The sequence below is a fragment of the Gadus morhua genome, chromosome 19, assembly GCF_902167405.1.
Source record: "Gadus morhua chromosome 19, gadMor3.0, whole genome shotgun sequence".
NCBI lineage: Eukaryota > Metazoa > Chordata > Actinopteri > Gadiformes > Gadidae > Gadus > Gadus morhua.
Genome location: NC_044066.1, coordinates 21,291,477 through 21,313,400, shown reverse-complemented (window position 1 = coordinate 21,313,400; position 21,924 = coordinate 21,291,477). Strand labels below are relative to the sequence as shown.

Genomic DNA, 21,924 nt, shown 5'->3' with positions numbered 1-21,924 from the left:
TCTGACGCCTCCTGTAACTTTTAAAGGATGCAACGTTTTTGTTCTGTAATGTTGAAAATATGTCACAGTGTTATGTGGTAATATTATGTTAGACTTACACAAACGTGCTTTGTAACATAGCAGTGAAGTTGTAGCATAACATAGTGGTTGTGACTTTGTAGTGCTGTAAGTGTGTAGTGCAAAGTTGCAAAGGTTTAACTTTGTAACAATGTGCAGTACAAGTGTACACGTAAACATTTGTCGAGTTGTTAGTGTAACGTTGAGTTGTAAAGGTGTAACTTTCTAAAATTGTACCGTGAAAGTCTACCTTTGTGTAACATTAAGTTGTAAAGGGGTAACATTTTAACTGTGTAGACTGCAGCTTTCTCCGGAACTGCTCATCCAAACTTGACACCACTTCCTGGGGTCCACAGCAGTACACGTGCCAGTGAGGGCGGCTGTACGGTTGTCGAGGAAATCGAAGGGGAGACATGCAGAGACAGATACATGCATACATAGAAGAGACATACAGAGACAGAACTATAGTCAAGATTTATACATGTGAAACATAGTAGTAAAGTTGAACTTTGTAGCCTTTGAATGTTAAATATTGCAGAGTTGTAAAGGTCTTATACGTAATGTATAATGTTACAATGTAAAATACACATGCAATCATTAAGGAAAAGTTGCAAATAGACTTCTATTAGACTATCTTTGCAATGCAATAACACACCACCTAGGTGGCATGGGCTGCAGGCGATCTCTCCCTGAGTGTATGAGGTGATGGCTGGTTTAACCTGTGCACACTGATTACTCAATGTGCAACAGGTGTGCAGGCTCACCCAGCGCTAGAGTCCAATCAGTCTGACTCGGGCCAGGAGAGGCTGCTTAAACCAGTCATCATCCACACACACCCTGTTATTGATGTCAAAGTAATTACAGGGTGAAATTTAGGTTCATTAATATGTCACAGAAATTCATTTACATTTTTGTGTTCCTCATGTATTTCAAAAGCGTGTTGTCTTTCTAAGATTCATATATATCTGTGTTAGGAACCTGATGTATATGTTTTTGTATGTATGTATGCCCCTGCCGTCATTAAATTCCCCTTTCAGTATCACTTCATCCGATAATTTATTGAATTAAGGCTTGATTCAATAAATAGTCAACAAATCGTTTCCTCCAGTTCACGGTAGTGCACATACGACTCATTGGACTCAGCGGGGCTGGAAGCCGTTTGCTTCTAAAAATACCCCGGCAGGCGACCGGGCAAAACACAAACACAGGAGCTGCAAGCTGCAAGGATTCAACGGGCACCGGGAACACACACACACACACACCACCTGGTGAGTGGGCTTTTGGGGCGACGTTGTTACTACCGGACTATATTTGCATTGAATAAATGTGTTCCAGCCTGTTTAAAAGGTTACAGGTCACTGGAGAACTGCAAAACGCATATGCTGTGGAATGGGAGTACTTGTACTAGAGGGCATGTGAATAACATGGAGATCTCTGGGAGGGTGAGAGAAGTTTGAAGTAGGTTGTATTAGGGAGAGAGAGAGAGACAGAGTGAGACAGAGACACAGACAGACAGAGAGGAATTTGACAAACGTAAAGAAAGAATGAATTGAATGGTAGTAGTATTACTGTAGTAATTTTTTTTTACAGAGAAAGGAGTAGGATACTTGCTTCAGTAGTAGAATAGTTATGGTAGGTATGCGGTGGTAGTAGTAGTAGTAGTAGTAGTAGTAGTAGTAGTGGTATAAGCAGTTTTAGAGAGAGAAAGAGCATGGTACTTGCATTGGCCCATAGCTCACCAAAGGTCATAGTTCAGGGTCTTGACACTAGGGTTTCTAACCCTAACACGTGGTGTTCATTGGACCTAGTAGTAACATACAACACCTTTTATTGGGAGCTAAACTAACTACTGCGCTTTGATTGCACTTTGTTACAATTCTTTTCCGCTGAATTTTAGTTATTGGCACCAAGGCCGACATTAAAAAATAATGTTTCATTACTATAAGCAATAGTCTGGCATGATAGGACAGGTCAAAAAGAAAACAAACGGAAACTCTCATCTCAATCCAAAAGGATAGCCAAAAAGTTGAGAGTTAAGAATGTATCTGAAAGGGAGTGTAAATGCCGAAAATAATGTTGCATTGTGATTTCCCCAGTTTGGATAGATTTAGAGACAGTGATAAGATAATAGAACTACGACTTTGTTTATAACAATATCGGGGACATTTGGAAGACAACCACATGAGAAGTGGAAAACTGTTTTACTACAATAATTTGACTCAGTAGTGCACTGTAACCAAACACACAGAAAACTTATCTCTGGAGTTGTCTTAATTTAGTCGGCAGATAAAATAAATTCAAAGTAAATCACACTTTTCAATCCATTTCATAACATAAACAATCAAATATTGTATACATACGTATTTAAATGGTACATATTATACCACCAGGTGTGAGTACGATTAGCCTTACAAGCCGTTTTGAAAATCTGCCCCATATGACATCACTAACGGGCGTGTCCACCTAGATCTGTGCTGGATAGATGAGCAACGTTTACTTCAGTCCACTGGGTAGGCTGGTAGACTGATCTATCCAGCACAGATCTAGGTGGACACGCCCACTAGTGATGTCGTATGGGGCAGATTTTCAAAACGGCTTGTAAGGCTAATCACACTCACATCTGGTGGTATAATATGTCTCCTTTAAGTATTTACACTTTATATTTCTTTATTTTCGCCCTTTTTACCTTGTAATACTTTGTTTAGTGGATTGGACAAAAATCTGTCCTCCATTTTGTGTTGCAGATAAACGGTCATGGTGGCCTCCTCCAAACATGGCTGACGCTGAACATGATGGTATCGACGAAGAGCTATTTCAGTACGCCATTCAGCAGAGCCTCCGGGACACCTGTAGGCGGAACGGCGACGCCCACTCTAAGGGGTAACACTTCCTGAGAAGGTTTTTAATAGACTCTCTTTAATGACAGATGGTAACACAACTTCCCTCCGTGAAAATACCCAAAGGAACTGCAAGTCTAAACTGATGTTTCATTTGTGTATGTGTTTTTAAATATATGTATAGTTTTAGGTTTTGTTTATTAAAAACATGAGCATTTCATGTTGAATTTTAAGATTAGTGTCATCATTGTAAATTATGCCCTAAGAGTGTGATTAAAGGTTTGAAATTAATTTAGATTATTGTCTAGAAAATCCATAATGAATGACAGATGTGAAGGGAATTACATTGTATATAAATATTGCATAGCTTACAATTTCTTCTGTACACACATTTGTTGTTTGTTGGTTGGTTGTTAGAAACAAGCCCCAAAATGAAGACTTTCTGAAGATATTATCCGCCATTGATCAAGGTAGGGTTCCAAGAATCCTGGAATTATTATTAAATTAGTTTGATCAAACACATCTGTACCAGGGACGTTTCTATGTGTGTTATTGTGAATGTGTTTGTGAGCGTGTGTATATGTGTGTGCGCGTACGTGTGTGTGTCTATGTGTATGAGATGCTCCTGTTTGTAATTGAGCGCCTAGATGTCTAAACGCGGTTGCCCATACGAGTGTGTGCATGTGCATAATATACATGTGTATGTACATGTGTTCATGTCTGTGTGTACATATGCACATGTTTAGCCCTTGTGTAAAGCTGACCCTCTGTGCTGTGCTGTCCTTAGGGGACGAGGAGGCTATTGCCAAGCTGTCTGGCTGCGTATGGGGGTTCAGGCAGAGGGATGACCAGGGGAGGCTTCCCCTGCACCGGGCAGCCTCCCAGCTCAGCCCCAGGGTCCTAGAGCTCGTCCTGCAAGGTCAGGACACTGGTGCTAATGCAGAGTATAATGACGATGTTGGCGATGATGACGGTGGTGAGGATGATGATGAGGATGATGATGATGATGGTGGGGTTGATGATGGCGGGGTTGATGATGGTGGTGGTGAGGATGGTGATGATGATGGTGGGATTGATGATGGTGGGATTGATGATGGTGTGTGTGTGTGGGGGGGGGGGGGGGGGGGGGGGGGGGGGGCATGATGCTGATGATGATGATGATGGTGGTCATGATGTTGAGGATGATGATGAAGATAAAGATAGAGATTCAGTCAGTGATGGTGGTGATTCTGTGGCAGCTGGTGTGTTCAATGTGTTTTAATGTTTCTTTGCCAGGATGATTAAGATGGTCTGTTTGGATTTCTGCTTGTTTTACTAACAAGGACCGCCTGAACGATCAGCTCAGAACAATGAAATAGCGTCATTTCTCAACTTAGGGATCCTCAACGGTGCGGATCAAAAGTTCGTTCCAAGACCACGGAGCTCTTGGCTCTGGGCTTCCGGCTAAACGATGAGGAAACGTGTGGCAGTTCTCATTTCTCAAATTTCACATTAAGACATTCTCAAAGAACCAAAATATCGCCCGCTGGATTCAACATGCCGATGTTGCCCGTCTCTACAAGGGCTATAAGACTGCATTGTTGCATCTTGCCTATAAAAAACAACAAAATATACAAAGAAAAGATAGTAGTATAACAGTAACCTGGTGACAACTGTAAGACCCATGAATGCAATATAAACAGCCAGAGAGCACAGACAGAACCAGAGGAACGACACTGTGACCAGATCAGGATCCAAACGTGTTACGGGCGATTGGGCCGAGCCTTTTTTTCACTAACTAAACAAACCAACTTTAACATTAACCAACCAACAACAAGGCTGTGAAAAGAAGCCGAAGGCAGTAGCGCAGGCAGAGGAGAGGTGGGAGGCAGATTGTGAAGAATATCTCTTATATAATGATAAAAGAATACTCTTACTGTGCCACAGGTGAGGCTGATCATCATTAGCATGCCCTCCGGCTTCCTCTCCCTCCCCCTCCCCTTCCCCCCCTCTCTCCCCCTCCCCCTCCCCCCCTCTCTCCCTCTCTCTCTCTCTCTCTCTCCCTCCCTCTCCCTCTCCGTCTCTCTCTCTCTCTCTCTCCCTCCCTCTCTCTCTCTCTCTCTCTCTCTCTCTAATAACTCTCATGAAACAGATGAGACACAAGTGCAGTGTGTGTGGATGTGGGGTTATTCATGAGTGATTATGTGTGTGTGTGTGTGTGTGTGTGTGTGTGTGTGTGTGTGAGCCTACATACATTGTGAGTCTGCATACCGGCGTAAATATACAAATCCTTCAGTGTTTGTGTGTATGTGGCTGAATAAATGTGTGCATGAGTATTTGATGTCTGTGTGTGGGTGTGTGAGTGTGTGTGCGGGATTTTCTCTGTGTGTGCAGCTATCCATGTCGATGTGTGTCGGCGCACGTGTGTAAATATGCATTATGTGTGTGTGTGTGTGTGTGTGTGTGTGTGTGTGTGTGTGTGTGTGTGTGTGTGTGTGTGTGTGTGTGTGTGTGTGTGTGTGTGTGTGTGTGTGTGTGTGCGTGTGCATATGCATTTGTGTGTGTAGGGATGGCCTCCAGTGAGGAGAGCCTGGAGGAGCAGGCCGGCTGTGGTGGGACAGCCCTGACCCTGGCTGCACACGCCGGCCTGGGGCTCAACGTTAGCCTGCTGCTGCAGTACGGAGCATCTCCGCACAGCACCAACAGCAGGAACGAGTCCCCGCTCACGATAGGTGGATTCACACACCACATGACACACTCCAACCAATAACACAACAGCATGAGAAAATCCCCGCTGATGATAGGTAGATACACGTACCACATGACACACTCCAGCCAATACACGGCAGCAAAACAATGATAACAACTCAAAGACGTCATAACACAAGACAACATAGTTAAAGCCATTTTAACACAATGAAACGCAACCAACCACAACACAAATAACACGACACAGCAACATCAACAACACCTATACAAATTTAACCGACAAAACCTTCTTCCCCACGCTTCACTCCATTATGTCATCAGGTCAATGATGTTTATTTAATCCAATCTTCTTACTTTTCAATTATTAATTAACTTTGCACAGCTGGGAGTTGCAGTCGCAATCCCCATTTCACTGCTTTTTGTGTCTCAAATTAAGCATGTGACAAATAAATACTTGAATCTTGAATGTCAACGCCCCTATTTTACTTTTTACTTTCACTTTTGGCAGCGGTGAGACAGCGGTGCTACGACATCGTGCTCTCTCTCATCACGGGCGGAGCGCTGGTGGAGTCCTGCACCGCCGTGCATGAAGCTGCCCAGGTGAGCACCCCGCCCCTCACCCCCACCACAACACCACCTCATGGTGCTCCACTCTGGTACATCTCTCTCTGATACTGATGCCTCCTCCTTCCCTCTTCCTTCATCCCTCCATCATTCCGTGCGTCTCCCTTCCTTCCTCTCTCTTTCCTCCCCTCTCTCCCTTCCTTCCTCTCTCTTTCCTCCCCTCTCGCCCTTCCTTCCTCTCTCTTTCCTCCCCTCTCGCCCTTCCTCCCTCCCTCCATCCATCAATCTCTTCATCCCACACTCCCTTTCCCCCCCCTCCCTCCCTCCCCCCCTCCCTCTCCCATGTCACCTTCCATCAATCATTCCCTCCCTTCCTCCATCCCTCCCTCCCTCCTTCCTTCCATCTCTCTCTGCCTTCTACCCTCCCTCCCTCCCCCTTTCTCCCTCCCTCCCTCCTTCTATCCTCCCTCCATCCATCCCTTCCTCCCTCTCTCCCTCCCTTCCTCCCTCCCTCCCTCCCAACCTCCCTCCCTCCCTCCATCCCTTCCTCCCTCCCTCCCTCCCAACCTCCCTTCCTCCCTCACTCAAACCCTCTCTCCCTTCTACCCTCCCTCCCAACCTCCCTTCCTCCCTCACTCAAACCCTCTCTCCCTTCTACCCTCCCTCCCTCCCCCTTTCTCCCTCCCTCCCTCCTTCTATCCTCCCTCCATCCACCCCTTCCTCCCTCCCTCCACCCCTTCCTCCCTCTCTCCCTCCCAACCTCCCTCACTCAAACCCTCTCTCCCTTCTACCCTCCCTCCCTCCATTCCTCTCTCTCTGCCTCCCTCCCTCTCTCCCTCCCTGCCTCCCTCCTTTCTTCCATCCCTCCCTTCCTCCCTCTCTTCCTCCCTCTCTCCCCCTTCTCCCCCTCCCTCCCTCCCCTCCCCATCATGGCGTCTCTAGGTGGGCTGTCCGGCCATCCTGATGTTGTTGCTGAGACACGGGGGCAAGACAACGGGCACCGACGGCCACGGCGTCACGCCCATGGGCGTGGCCGCCGAATACGGCCACACCGAGGCCCTGGACATACTGCTCCAGCATGGTCAGCACCGCGGACTGAGGCGCCATCGTCCGACTGCTTCCATGTCTATTGCTACCATTTTGGGGGCGCCGCCATTTTGTTCAGTGCGGTTCAAATTCAGCTTTTTAAGAGAATGAGTTACGCGTCGTAGCGACTGATTTATGCAGAGTAATAAGTCTCTGAATTCCCCCTATTTCGGTACTTATTTGTTTTTCGGAATGGTGTATTATGAATTGTTAATGATTCAGGGATTTGGGAATAGGAGCAATTTCAGACAGGGCCGTAAAATGTATCTTAAGAAACCAAGTCAGAGAGAAGCATAACGTATCCAAGTTCTGGTGGAGACATTAGTTAGCATAGCAGTGAAAGAAATTACGATTTTTATCCATGCCATATCCCACATAATATATGTGTATTGAACTATTAATTAAGTAAAAAATATTTTAACTTGTAGCCAAACGATGCATAAAATATATTATAACATTCATACAATTCCTCGAAAGAATGACCAACGAAATGCAAAATACCTATAACAGCCGATGTTAATGCAGTGCTGTTTGACCGTTTCACCACCAGGTGGCGATGTTAATGCTCAGGCCAGTAACGGAGACAGTGTCCTGTATGATGCGGCTGGATCGGGGAACCTGGACTGCATAGAGCTGCTCCTGCAGAACGGAGCTAACCCTAACATAGCAAGCTATGCCTGCCAGCTACCTATACACAGAGCTGCTTATGAAGGACACTTCTTGTAAGAAGGACTTGTATGTTTGCTTGTGTGTTAGAGCATTGATTTTTATGCTCTTCTGCTTAGAGAGACATTAATGGATCCTCTGATAGAGTTCACATTCTACCGGAGTGATTTAGACTGGAGGGAACGTCTCTGGTCAATGTTAAACTGAACTTTTTTTTTTTCTTGCTTTCTCTCCTCCCTCGTTAATTCCAATTACCAAACACTCGTCCTTTCTCCCTTTGTCTGGCTGTGTGTGTCTCTCTCTCTGTATCCCTCCCTCTCCCTCTATAATTATTTTTGTCATTCTTTTCTTTCATCCTGTCACTGGCTCTTTCACTGTCTATTGTTGTTATAATCATTTTTCCTTATTGCTCCATATGCACCAATCTTTTTTAATTGTTTCCAACATTTTTCGATGATTTCCAATTACCCCCCTCTCTTTCCCTCCCTACCTCCCCCCTCCCTCCCCACTCCTCTCCTCTCCACCCTACCCTCCCTCCCTCCTCTCCCTCTCCCCCTCTTTCTTCCCTCCCTCCCTTCCTCCCTTCCCCTCCCCCTCTTCCTTCCCTCCCTCCCTCCCCTCCCTCTCCCCCTCTTCCTTCCCTCCCTCCCTCCCTTCCCCTCCCTCTCCCCCTCTTCCTTCCCTCCCTCCCTACCTTCCTCCCTTCCCCTCCCTCCTCTCCCTCTCCCCCTCTTCCTTCCCTCCCTCCCTCCCCCCCTTCCCTCCCTCTCCCCCTCTTCCTTCCCTCCCTCCTATCCCTCTCCCCTCTTCCTTCCCTCCCTCCCTCCCTTCCCCTCCCTCCTCTCCCTCCTCCCTCCCTCCCTCCCTCCCTTCCCTCCCCCCCAGAGCTCTGAGGTGCCTGGTCCCCATCACCACAAAGAGGGCCATCCGTCTGTCGGGTCAGAGCCCGGTGCACTCGGCGGCCGACGGGGGTCACCTCTTCTGCCTGGAGCTCCTCATCCAGAGGGGATTCGACGTCAACGCCCTGCTGGCCACCCACATATCCGGTCAGCCCACGGGCCCATCCCCACCTATCCACCTACATTGCTCCTCCTGGCCTGGCTACTAAACATTTCCTAGCTATCCAATTAAAGGTGACATATTATACCATCCGGTGCGAGCGTGATTAGCCGTCAGGCGTGTCCACCTAGATGTGTGCTGGGTAGATCAGTCTACCAGCCTACCCAGTGGGCTATAGCAAAAGTACATCTAGGTGGACACGCTTGTGATGCTAGAAGAACGGCTTCAAAATGGCTTGCAAGGGCTAATCAAACTCAAACCTGGTGGTATAATATGTCACCCTTCAACAAATTCCTCAGGTCAACAATTTCGAGTGCCTAATGTGCTCCAGCATGGTGACTGAGCTTGAATAGGATTGGTCAACTCGTGCCCTATTTAGAGCACTGTTTAGGGGTGGGTTGTCCGAAATGGGAGTGCACAAATCTGGTTTCCTATATAGTGCCCTACTTCATATCCAGTAGTATAGTAGTATTGTTGAAAGTAGTCATGGCAATATTATTATCAGCATTTCCTTCATTTATCATTTCGTAATATGAGTCATTTAAGGCTTGGATGCTAGTAACGATCATTCGATTTCATCAGCTCAACATCCTCCCAGTAGAACATCGTAGCGGCGCTATCGAAAGGTGTCGTTATATGCTGACGACATGATACTGACGTATGAAAGGGGGTTGTAGAGAACTACGGGGACCTGCGGAGGAGCTCGCTGTACTTTGCCGTGTCCAACGGAGACCTGACCTGCACCGAGATGCTGCTGAAGGCCGGGGCCCGCACCGACCTGGACTACCTGCGCTGCCTCCTGGTGGCTGTACGAGCAGAGAGGTGCTCCTCCAGTATAATATCAGCTAATATAATGTAGTCCAGTTGAAGCCCTGCTAATCTAATCTGGACTAGTCTAGACCAAACCAAACCAAATATGAACTAATCCAATGTCATTTAATCTCGTCTGATCAAGTCGAAAGAACGTAGATGAGAAATAAGAAAGCTGAACATGTAAAATAATCTAATAATCTACTGCAATTGAATCCCTATTAATATAATCCAGGCTAGTCTGGTTCAATCGGACCCAAACGTATCTAATCATCTAGTCAAGTGAAGAAAACATAGATGAAAAATAAGAAAGCTGAACATGTATAGATGTTAAACCACCAAACCATCAGAAATCGACTCTAATCCAGTCAAATCTAATCTAATCCATTGTAAATCGTCTCACTTCAGAAGTGATTCCTAGATATGTGTACACATGTTATATTCTGATTACCATCCAAAATACTACATCTGACGTATGCAACAGCATGGCGAGGAAAAATAAGTGACAAACGTTTCTGTGTGTCTTACCTCTGACCTCCACCGGGGGGCGTGGCTCCAGGCATGAGATGGTGCGCCTGCTGCTGTCTCACGGCGCCGAGGTCAACTGCTACTTCCGGGTCATCAACGACACGTCGTTCCCCACCGCCCTGCAGTACGCCCTGAAGGACGCCGCCATGCTGCGCCTGCTGCTCGACCACGGGTACCACGCCCACAAGTACGCCCAACCGACCAATCAAAAACTGGAGATCACTGATGGGGCGGGACCACCAAGTAGGCCCAACCGGCCAATCAAACACCGGGGATCACTGATGGGGCGGGGCCAGCAAGTAGGCTCGACTGACAAATCAAAAACCGAGGATTACTGATGGGGCGGGCCACCATTACCAGATCATACCATCCCATGTCTTTTAGTTTTTGAGGCTTTCATAACAAATGAGACTTTCAGTGTTGATTTTTCAGGTCCATAAAGGGGACCTATTATGCTTTTTCGACTTTTATGACCTATAAACGTTGTTATAATGATTGATAGTCATGTTTAACCATACTAAAGTGTCAAACAATGACGTACATGCATTTCGACGTATTCCCTGCTGACAGTCTGGGGTGGCTGTGCAGAGCGCTAAACACTCGGGACAACGATTGCGATTAATTTGTTCACATTTCCGGGCAATCATCTACGTAGAGGCACTCCTGCCACGCCCCCATATGCCTGGTCAAATCTGCCCGCGCGCGCGCTCCAAGGAAGGTAACCAATCACACCGGAGTTGGGTTGGCAGGAGGGGGGCGAGGGGGCGGAGAAGGACGAAACGGAGCGTTGACAGAGAAGGCTGAAAGCGCCCAGATGAGAGGAAGAGTTTCCCGAAAATCGACATTGTTTTTTGTGTATGGTTTAACATGACTATCAATCATTATAACAACGTTTATAGGTCATAAAAGTCGAAAAGCATAATAGATCCCCTTTAAAGAGCAGGTGGGGTTAAGGTGTCTTGCTCAGGGAGGCCTAAAGATAGACTGCGGATGCCCGGGGAATCAAAGGCAGAATCCATCTTGTTCAATGTCTCACTAAATTAGCTTCAGATATACCCCGAATCGGAAGGAAGATTTTCTAATTAAATCTGAAACCATAATCTCTCCGGTAGGTGTTTTGAGTGTAACCATGACGACAGCGACGAACTTGACAGCTCCTGGATCAACGTTCATAACCAGGCGTATGCAGCATACCGCAATGCCACTACTGTCACTGTAAGAACTCCTACACCCCTACTGATGCTATACAGTAAACCTAATACTGTCACTGTAAGAACTACACTCCTACTGACTCTATACAGTAAACCCACTACTGTTACTGTAGGAACTACTGCACTCCTACTGATAATATACAGTAAACCCACTACTATCACTGTAAGAAATACTACACTCCTACTGATACTATACAGTAAACCTAATACTGTCACTGTAAGAACTACACTCCTACTGACTCTATACAGTTACCCCACTACTGTTACTGTAGGAACTACTGCACTCCTACTGATAATATACAGTAAACCCACTACCATCACTGTAAGAAATACTACACTCCTACTGTTAATATACAGTAAACCCACTACCATCACTGTAAGAAATACTACACTCCTACTGTTAATATACAGTAAACCCACTACTATCACTGTAAGAAATACTACACTCCTACTGATACTATACAGTAAACCTAATACTGTCACTGTAAAAACTACACTCCTGATATTATACAGTAAACCCACTACTTTTACTGTAGGAACTACTGCACTCCAACTTATAATATACCTTAAACCCACTACTGCTGTAAAAATGCTGCTAATACAACTACTACTACTTTACAGCAGACCTACCATTACCATTTTACTACAAAGGAAGTCTCTTAGCTCCTTTCTCTGTAAACAATAATACAGATAAACTACTAGCATTTGATTGTTTCTTTCTTTCCTTTCTTTAAATTAAACACATTTCTCTCTCTCTCTCTCTCCCAGTTCTGTGAGTTTGTGTCGGTGTCGTGGCTGGTTCACCTGGTGGGTGGTGTGGTCAGGATGCTCCTGGACTACGTCAGCTACGTCCGCCTCTGCCCCAACCTCCAGACAATCCTGGAGACCACGCCCGAGTGGCCAGAGATCTGTGGCATTCTGGGTAAAGCAGTTTATTTCAGTTGATGAGTCTGTAGTTGATATAAATCATTACACTTGTATCCAAAGCTACAGGTAGTCTGCGGACATAGATTTAGAACCCAGTACCTTTCTGCTGGGAGTCTAATACCCATTACAAGCCATTTCAAAATGTCACATGCGAGTGTCCAGCCAGATGTATGATGGATTGATCCGGCCCTCATAGTTGGTACAGTCCACACTATAGGGGCTGCTGGTAAAATATGAGCTATTTAAGATATCTTTACCTGGGACTGACCTTTGACCTACACCCAAGTACACTCAATGTACATCTTCACCATCCATTATGTGGGTCCATAGAACAGCCAAGGCCTCTCCAACACCTCTGCCGATTGGTCATCAGAGGTCACATGAGCCTCAGGACCCTCAACAACCCCGTTGCCATGGCAAGCGTGCCCTTCCCCCCTCGGCTGAAGACCTACCTGACCTACACAGAGAGCACCTGAGCAATCAGCGATCATCAGAATGTGTTTGTGGGTACTGATGGAGGGGATATGTCAAAGGAATGAATGACTGAATGGAGCCTATTAATAGTTAGGATTGATAATACAACTGCATAACCTCCCTCTGGACAAACAATGCATGCCCTTCCTTCCGTAAGCCAAAGGGAATAGATTCTCTAAAAATGTGACGTTTGATGTATGTCGTTTCATTTTGGACATCTATGAATATTTTGTCTCAAGGGGGGGGGGGTAATACCAATATCGTTCATTGTTCTGTTGATAATATCTAGAATAATGATTACAAAGCTGTGAATTTGATAACCATTGGATGAAGGTGATTCTGATAGCACTTATTTTTTATTGTTATTTTGTAATGAATAAATGATTAGCAAAGGAATAAGGAATAAATATATAATAAAGAAACAACATTGGTGTTTGGAGTTGGTATTGCTTTTTGTGTTGACAATACATACGGTTCTCACAATAAGAGAATAATCCATCTATGCATTAAATGCATTATAACCAATAACTTCAATCTGACATGCAAAATACATAGACGACTTTAAGATGTTCTTGAGATCTGGTGATTACCTTTCAAAAGGCATTATGAACTAGCTAGAGTCTAGACCTCCGTGTCACCTATGTGTGCTTCTTGCTGCGTGCATCTGCCCACGATGCTCTTATTTTGTCGACCGCGCTCTTATTTTGGACATGAACAAAGCCGTCCGGCAGGTGACCAGCTGCTACGTCCTCCACACACTCTGAGCTCACAATCTTTTAGTAGCCATGTCTCTCAGTGCAGCGCGTCCTAAAACAGACGATGCATCATGAAGGGTGTTGGGTGGGGGGGGGGGGGTCTGGGGGCACAACCCAACCCTATCCCCTCTCCCCCCTCAGCCCCCCTGCCCCGGCCCCTCTCTTAAGGCCGTAACAGCAGCTGGAGAGATTAGAAGAGGGGAAGACGGACACACATACACACACTTATCCATATCTACAAGCGGCCAGCAACCCAAGTCAGACCTATGTTGATGCAGCTGACAGGAGTCGATCTAGTTTGGACCAAGGGGGGATAGACTCGCTGTTATCAGACCCCGGGCCCCTGATCCAAGAGCTAGTGACTGAGACAAAGGGTCTGGACGGATCCGCTGGGTATGAGGGCGTCTTTGCCAGACCGCTGACTTCTTTGAAGCCCACAAATCACCCTGGACTCACTTGGTGACCCTGGAGTGTTTTCTGGGGAAAAACACTAAACGTTTCTGGAACTTTTTTTAAAAGGTGTTGAGAATACATTCGGAAGTCCTCCGGGCTTGTTGGAAGTTTTTGAATCGGGGGGGGGGGGAAACGTTTTGAGAGGTTGAGAGCGCCTCAACCCTCTTAAAAAAAACTGTTGGGATCGACGGTTGACTACGTTTCAGCCATGAGCTTCTTCGGCTACCGGCGGGAGCTCAGCAAGTACGAAGACGTGGACGAAGACGAGCTCCTGGCCTCCCTCAGCCCGGAGGAGCTGGCCGAGCTGGAGAAGGAGCTGACGGACATCGACCCGGACGCCAACGTACCCACCGGGCTGAGACAGAGGGACCAGACGGACAAGACCCCCACGGGGACCTTCAGCAGGGACGCCCTCATGAAGTACTGGGAGTGCGAGACGCAGAAACTGATGGAGGATGAGATCAGCGGGGGCAGTCCTAAAATGGTCGGTTCGGAATTACTTTTTTGCAGGGTCGTTGTTATTGTTGAATTTAAAGGTGCTGTATGTCAGATTAAAATGCTATTATTTGAGGGCAAATTGTTTGGAGAAGCCGTTGAGTGAGTGAAATTATTTGAGAGAATATTGAGAATATGTTTGAGTTGACTGCGCCTGCCTCTGTATGAGCCAAGTTAGATTTAATGCCTTGATTTCTGACTAATCAAGGCATCTCTTCCCTGATTGGTTCGGAGAATCCATCTTGCCTGCCAATCACAGGTGCTCAATAGAAACACTCATTAGTCCGCTCTTTTCTGCTGTCCTAAACCTAACTCTCCATTCTTACCTACATCTGCTTTAATAATATTGTTAAGTACTATTATTAAGTAACGCTTTTAAGTGCTACTTACCATTAGTACTATTAAACAATATGTTCAAGTATGCAAGAGCATAGACATTTTTCAAACCTTTGTTTGTGTTTGTGTCTTAAAAATACTGTTGGGAATTAATTTCAACTTTTAAATCAACCAATCACAGGATGGGGAACAGGAAACAGAATGCGTGACGGAAAACAGCAGCGAGGCAGAGGACGAAAAAGACGACGTCACAGAGAAAGAAATAAAGAAATCGATGAATGAAAGAGAGGAAGACGAGGAAGAAGATGAAAACAAGGATGAAGAGGATAAAGAGAGTGAGGAGGAAGAGGAGTTGGAGACAGAAGAAGAGGAGGAGGAGGAAGAAGAAGAGGAGGCTGAGACAGAGGAGGACGAAGAGGAGGAGGAGGAAGAGACTAAAACAAAACCAGAACAGCCAAAGTGTTCTGGGGTCGGCTCCAGTTTCTCTGTGGAAAGAGCTGACTCAGCTCTTTCCACACAGGAAGACACTCCTAAGCTCTTAAAACCTCAGAGGGTGGAGCCTATTCGTGTGACTCCGCCCCCTCCAGCAGCGGACTGCAACGCCACTGGGAACCCGACCATTGTCGACGACGTTCTGGAACGTATCCTAAGCGACGACCCGGAACTAAGAGAGGTCAACCTCAACAACATCGATGACATCTCCAAGGTAAAGCCTGTGAGGACAGAGACCATATGCTGATTGTCCGGTGGCTGTTGAACTTTGTAGCATAACAGGTGTGGGTTCCACTGTGTTGACTTAACATCTCCTCAGTAATTAATGCTTCATTAAGTTCTTGTTTGAGGTGTACCTCAGTGTCGGCTGATTCCAATGGCCTCCGTTGTTTGGTATTTGCCTCCTAGCATGCGAGTGTAACAGCTGGGCAAAAAACAATCAGATAACAGAAGTAACAACTTGGCCTCACACAGCATAGGACATGGGCCTTATGAGGAAGACAGATTAGGACAGTGATTAGCCTATTGTTGCCTCATTTGCAGCACTATTTAGGATCTCATCAGGTAGCTTTTGACGCTTTTCCAACACACATAAACAAAGAAGTGCTTCTCAAGGAGGTCTACAGGTAGACTGCAGTCACACTATGGTCCAAACCCAGTCACAATGGGTTAGGAGTCCGACACCATAACCACTAGCAACCACGCTGACACATATAACCATGTATCCAGAAGCCAGGGGCCTCCATCCATCAGCGTGAAGCTCCCCACTTTGTCCCTCAGGAGAACCTGATCCGCTTCGCCGAGGCCCTGCGGTCCAACGGCCACGTGCAGACCTTCAGCCTGGCCAACACGCGGGCGGACGACGCCGTGGCCCTGGCCATCGCCAAGATGCTGGCCGAGAACTCGTCCATCGTCAGCCTCAACATCGAGTCCAACTACGTCAGCGGCAAGGGCGTGATGGCACTGGTCCAAGCCCTCCCGCACAACCACACCCTGACCCAGCTGCGCTTCCACAACCAGAGGCACATGTGTGGAGGACAGGTGGGTGGTGGGACAGAGGGGGATGGGGGGGTGGATGGACGCGGGTGGTGTGGAACGATTCCCTGGGATGCGTACTGCAGCTATTTAAAGCGCCCTCCACTGATTTTACCAACAGGTGTGAGGTTCGTTCATCGTAATCGAGCCTACCGATTGGTGCAGTACACCAGGGAGGGGGACTGAGGGTTTTTGATTGGGTGGGACCATGGGAGGACACTTCAGGATGATGCCAGATGTGTGTATATTCTCAAATGGCTTCTGATGATCAACTGATCAACTTCCTAACCTCAACCCTGGTAAAATAGGGATCCTTTAATGAAACCAGAGATGGAGTGAAAGTGGCAATATGTATTTTGACCTTGTCCTTCCTTGCTCTTCTATTAGACAAACGAGTAGATACTGAAACTAAACTAGAAACTGGATCTAAAATAGCTATTCCATGCAATATTACCCCCACTCTCTCAATCTCAACCCCCCCTTTTAAACACCAGTCTCACCAACCCACCCATCCACTTTTTCCCCTCTTTCAGGTGGAGATGGAGATGGTGAAGATCCTGAGGGAGAACCACACGCTGATCAAACTGGGCTACCAGTTTAACCTCCCCGGGCCCCGGATGAGCATGACAGGGATTCTGACCCGGAACCAGGACCGGCAGAGACAGAAGAGGCTGCAGGAGCAGAGGGAGCAGAACCAGAAGAACCAGCAGGGGGCGACAGAGGGGGCCGTTAACCCTCGCACCACTGCACTGGTATGAGAAGGGAAAACGGTTTTGGTTAAGGTGTCAAACTCCCTGTTCCAAGGGTACTGCGTTTGAACTGTAATGTCCGAAGCCATCTAATGGAAGCATCCTTGAGCAAGATGCCCTAAACTCTACCTCATATCGAAGTACAGTGAATTCCGATAGGATGCATTCAGGTCAGCCGCAGACACTGGGAATCAATAGCAGTACCTTTCAGCTGGAAGTGGATTATCCCTTGGCCTCTAAACTATAGAAAAGTCCATTGAAACTTCCATATATTTTGTGGAATCACTTTTATCCCAAGCGACCCGCGCTAAACAGAGACATGTCCTTAAGGACCAAGTAGGGGTTAGGAATCTTCCTCCTGGTTAGGCTGTGGACACTGGGGATCGAACCCACCACTTTTTCGGCTTGGGATCAAACATTCTAGCAACTGCATCAATAAGATACTAACGCTCTCTTCTCTCCGTCGCTGCAGAAAAGCACGGGCATCTCCTCTCCCCTGTCCTCCCCCTGGTCCTCACCCAAACTCCCCCGGAACATCAGCAATGCGGCGCCCAAAGTCCAGCCTCCGCCCCCCCCCCCGCCGCCGCCTCCCCCTCCTCCCCCGCCGCCTCCTCCCCCTCCTCCCCCACTACCTCAGACGAAGAAGACGGCCAAGCCCACCAGGATGATCGCCGCGGTGATACGGGCGCACGAGGAGGGGGGGAGCGGGGGGGAGGTGAGGAAGCAGAGGGGGGAGGGGAAGAGGAAGAAAGGGAAGAAGAGCAAGGAGAAAAAGGGGGGGGCGACGATGGGGGAGACGGGGAGCATCCTGAAGGAGCTGAAGAACGCCCTGCGGCCCGTGGGCTCGGAGCGGCGGGAGGAGGGGGGCGGCAGCCGGCCCTCCACGCCCCTGAGGTCGGCCCACGACCAGCTGATGGAGTCCATCCGCTGCAGCAACCTGAGGAGCCTGAAGCGGGTGAGGCAGCATGGTGGAGAGTGGGGGGGGGAAGAGAGAGAGAGGGGGCGAGAGAGAGAGAGAGAGAGAGAGAGAGAGAGAGAGAGAGAGAGAGAGAGAGAGAGAGAGAGAGAGAGAGAGAGAGAGAGAGAGAGAGAGAGAGAGAGTCCACGGAGCCACAGACTGAAGGTGTAGTGGAGAGGGCGGAGCTAGAGACAGGAAGTAACGTGGTATAGAAAGGGGCGGGGAAAGAGCTAGTGACAGGAAGTACAGCGGGGAAATTAAGTAACACAGACACAATTGACCAGAATCAACAATCAACACAGGTGGTCGTTATTACACAAACAAGGCCTGAGAGGGGAGGGGTTCATGGGGTTTGTGGAGGTCATGGGGCTGGGGTAGGATGGGGACTACAGGACAACGTGCCAAATTCTCTTTTGAGCTGTGGCCTACATTAATTAATTGGCCACCGACCCGGTTAGTTCAGGTCAGAGTGAACGAGTACCCTGATTGGTCCACTTCAGCGCGAGGGTCCGCTGCCGCTGTGGCTATTCTGACCTGCAGGAGACCGCCAGAGTCTCAGGAGGATTCTCTCATTTCTGTGATGTTATGTTTGAAAGGTGATGATGGACGTAGACGATTGACCCTGACACAACGTCTTCAGTGGGGGATAAGAGAGGAGACAATGATGTAAAACACTTACCTAAGCTAAGACATATACAAACACAGGTACATAAGTCATCTGACAATGTGAATAGCACACCAGGTGTGATACAAAGGCTAGCCATTTGCACTAAAACACATTTAACTGTAATTCTTCGTGCAGAATCAGTGCAAATACCTGAACTCCTCTCGACCGTTGGCCTGCTTTAATTGCGACACATTCTTCTGCATAGGCAGAGGTTTGTTGTTTTTTCCCCCCCGACGACAAAAGGCCCGTGATGTCTGAGCCAATCGCTGTGGTTTGCTCGTTAATCACCGTAGAAACCGCAGAAACAGGCAAAAGAGACGAGCCTCACCACCCAACGCAGTAGCGCGGGAAGAAGAGAACGAGATAGATAGAAAAATAAATAAGAGGGAGGGTAAGGGTGAGGGAGAGCCCCAATTTCGAAAATGCAATTCTCAGCAGGCCAGTCGACCAGAAGAGGAGACAGATTCACAAACACAAAGACAGCTGACGAACACACACCACAATGAAGGGGAAAAAAGAAAAAACAACTCATTAAAGACCAAGTAATTTTACGTGACAGCCTGTTATTATTCTTAAAAACATAATAATTAATCAGGAGGAGTAATCGGTGACGGTTATAATACATGTTTATTGTTTTTACAGTTTTATAAGAAACATTAGCCGGCCTAACGCTTTAGCAATACGCTTGTTCTAACGAGACAGTGGAAAAATCAACGGTGACCTCGCACAGCAGGGTCGCAGAGCTGTGAAATTCCAGACCCTCTAAACGTCTATTAATAGGCACGCCTCACGAAAGCTTTGATAAAGAAAGAGCCTGCTCGTTACCACAACACAAAACAGCCCGTCGCCAACCGTGCTGGTGGCGAACCACTCCAGTTGTTGGCCAGGGCCTTGGGTTTCTAAAATCCAGCATCTTCCTAGCGGGCCAGGTTCAAGCAAGATAACCCTAACATGTTATTTATTTTGTTTTGTAACATTTACATTTAGGGCATTTAGGGTATAATCCAAAGCGATTTACAATATATCTGTCGGTACAGTAAGGATGTTCATAGAACCAAGTGTCAAACACTAACAGTTGTTAGGTTAACTCATTCCCGGTATACAACAAAGATAGCTAGGATAAGATGCTACACAAGTTGTAGCTTTATATGTATTATTGTGTTTTTTCCTTCTTGCTTCATAATATGACATGTGCTTGAATTTCCAGGTGCAAGTGCCACAAAGATCTTCTATAATCGATTGAAGAAGATGGATACGGATGTATGACTTTTTGAATACAAGAACGCGTAAAGTACAGGTAACCATGAAGGATAAAACACCAAGTCACTGCAATCGACAAGGAGAACATCTCTCTATTAATGATTAAAAAATTATACTGGATTTCTGCACTGGAATATTATTAATACACTTCAACAATGTATTTGTATTTTCACGGACGCCCATTTAGAATTTTTACTTGATTTTATTTTGTGTCAAACTAATGTTTTGGACTATATTGGCTGTTTTTTTTATAAAGGACTACATTCTTGTAATAATGTATATATGTGGTTGAATTGTACACTCATAAATAGGCAGACTGTATTAGCTAAATGGATACAACGGTAATCATCACATGTTGCAGTCGAATCCGTTGCCCAGGTAATTCAATAGGGTATAGTACACTCCTCCTTACAGAGAAATCTTAAAGGGTTTGTTTTATTCAGTTCTATACAAGTAAAGCATATGTGAAATGGCACGATAAAGTGCATGTGAATAAGTCAGTAAATAAAGTGAATAAAATGCGTTACACAATAGCGGCTTTGTTTGGGATCCTGATATTAACTTGCCTGTAACTTCCCGAGCAACAGAAGAAAACCTCTAACGAAAACCAAACACTAGTTAACAGAAACGAAACAGGAACCCATCGGGTAGGAGGACTAAAGCCACCAGGAAGAGGGAACACTGGGTCCCTTCCCTGATAGGCTATTCTAGACAGAGGATTAGTTCCCCTGGAGCAGGACCAAGCCCAAAAGGTTGGGTCCCAGATGGGGAGATCCAGAATATATATCATGGTAGTGGTATGTGTGTGTGTGTGTTTGTGTGGGGGGGGGGGATGGGGCGGTCACATCAGCCAATGGGGGAGAGAGAGAGAGAGAGAGAGAGAGAGAGAGAGAGAGAGAGAGAGAGAGAGAGAGAGAGAGAGAGAGAGAGAGAGAGAGAGAGAGAGAGAGAGAGAGAGAGAGAGAGAGAGAGAGAGAGAGAGAGAGAGAGACACTAACATAAGGGGAGAGACCGATAGAAAGAGATAGAGAATCTGAGGTCAACATTATCACACTCATAAATCCCATTATAATCCTGTTTGTGTGTCTTGGAAAGTTTCCCTCGGCTTACAAGAGACAAGCTTGTCTCAGCTGTCCAGAGACAAGTTCCCAGTGACAGCGTACTCATTCTCTACACCAGGGGTCCCTCTCTTATGGACTTCGTTAATCTTTTTGAGGCACCCAGCCCACTGATAATGTGGTGTTTTGGGACTCATCCATAACCCAATTATCAAAAGAAGCCATACCATGAAGCATTAGTAACTAAAGCTATTGAAGTAACTATACATTTTTTCAGATCAATTAAAATGACCATGAACATTGTATTTACCAAAAATACTGGTTGATGGATCATTTGGTAGATTACCTTCAGTGTCCTCGCGGGCCGCTCGAGGAGACGAGAACCGATGGTGTTGCTAGGGCGCCATCTTCAGTTTGGACCTGGAACTGCTAGTCGAGTCATCTCACTATTGGGTGTTATATTCTAAAGACAATTATACAGGAGTTAATTCCGACCAAGTTATTAGGCGAGTGCTGCATGCAGCGCTCAACTATTGTTCTTCATAAGTTTTATTATTTCTTTCTTTCTTATTCTATACAAACTATGGGACCTATCCAGTGGCGTAAATATCGACGGTGCAACCGGTGCACTGCACCGGGGCCCAGACGCCGTCATGTCATCTGAGACATGCTTTTGTCCAAAGTGTCGAGACCCTGACCTCTGAACATAGCATGGGCCGATACCAACACAGTACTCCACCATACGAGCTAGAAAGGACT

At 46.7% G+C, this 21,924-nt stretch overlaps 2 protein-coding genes across 3 annotated transcripts; both read left to right on the top strand.

The window, feature by feature from the left end:
- The first annotated feature begins 1,126 nt into the window (after positions 1-1,126).
- asb15b (ankyrin repeat and SOCS box containing 15b) lies at positions 1,127-13,326 on the top strand. The gene is made up of 14 exons (XM_030341135.1): positions 1,127-1,325; positions 2,802-2,937; positions 3,312-3,364; positions 3,682-3,813; positions 5,441-5,605; positions 6,091-6,182; positions 7,089-7,227; positions 7,783-7,954; positions 8,784-8,944; positions 9,635-9,779; positions 10,327-10,482; positions 11,408-11,510; positions 12,275-12,428; positions 12,764-13,326. The coding sequence occupies exons 2-14, from the start codon at positions 2,831-2,833 to the stop codon at positions 12,907-12,909; spliced, it is 1,725 nt and encodes a 574-aa protein (XP_030196995.1). The 5' UTR covers positions 1,127-1,325; positions 2,802-2,830; the 3' UTR covers positions 12,910-13,326.
- Positions 13,327-13,843: 517 nt separating this feature from the next.
- Positions 13,844-20,640, top strand: lmod2b (leiomodin 2 (cardiac) b). Of its 2 annotated transcripts, none has more exons than XM_030342433.1 (6): positions 13,844-14,599; positions 15,140-15,652; positions 16,219-16,479; positions 17,007-17,225; positions 17,695-18,177; positions 20,055-20,640. In XM_030342433.1, the coding sequence occupies exons 1-6, from the start codon at positions 14,324-14,326 to the stop codon at positions 20,088-20,090; spliced, it is 1,788 nt and encodes a 595-aa protein (XP_030198293.1). In that variant the 5' UTR covers positions 13,844-14,323; the 3' UTR covers positions 20,091-20,640. The 2 variants fall into 2 exon arrangements, with proteins under 2 accessions (XP_030198293.1, XP_030198292.1); XM_030342432.1 differs by having other exon boundaries at positions 15,128-15,652.
- Positions 20,641-21,924: the final 1,284 nt, after the last annotated feature.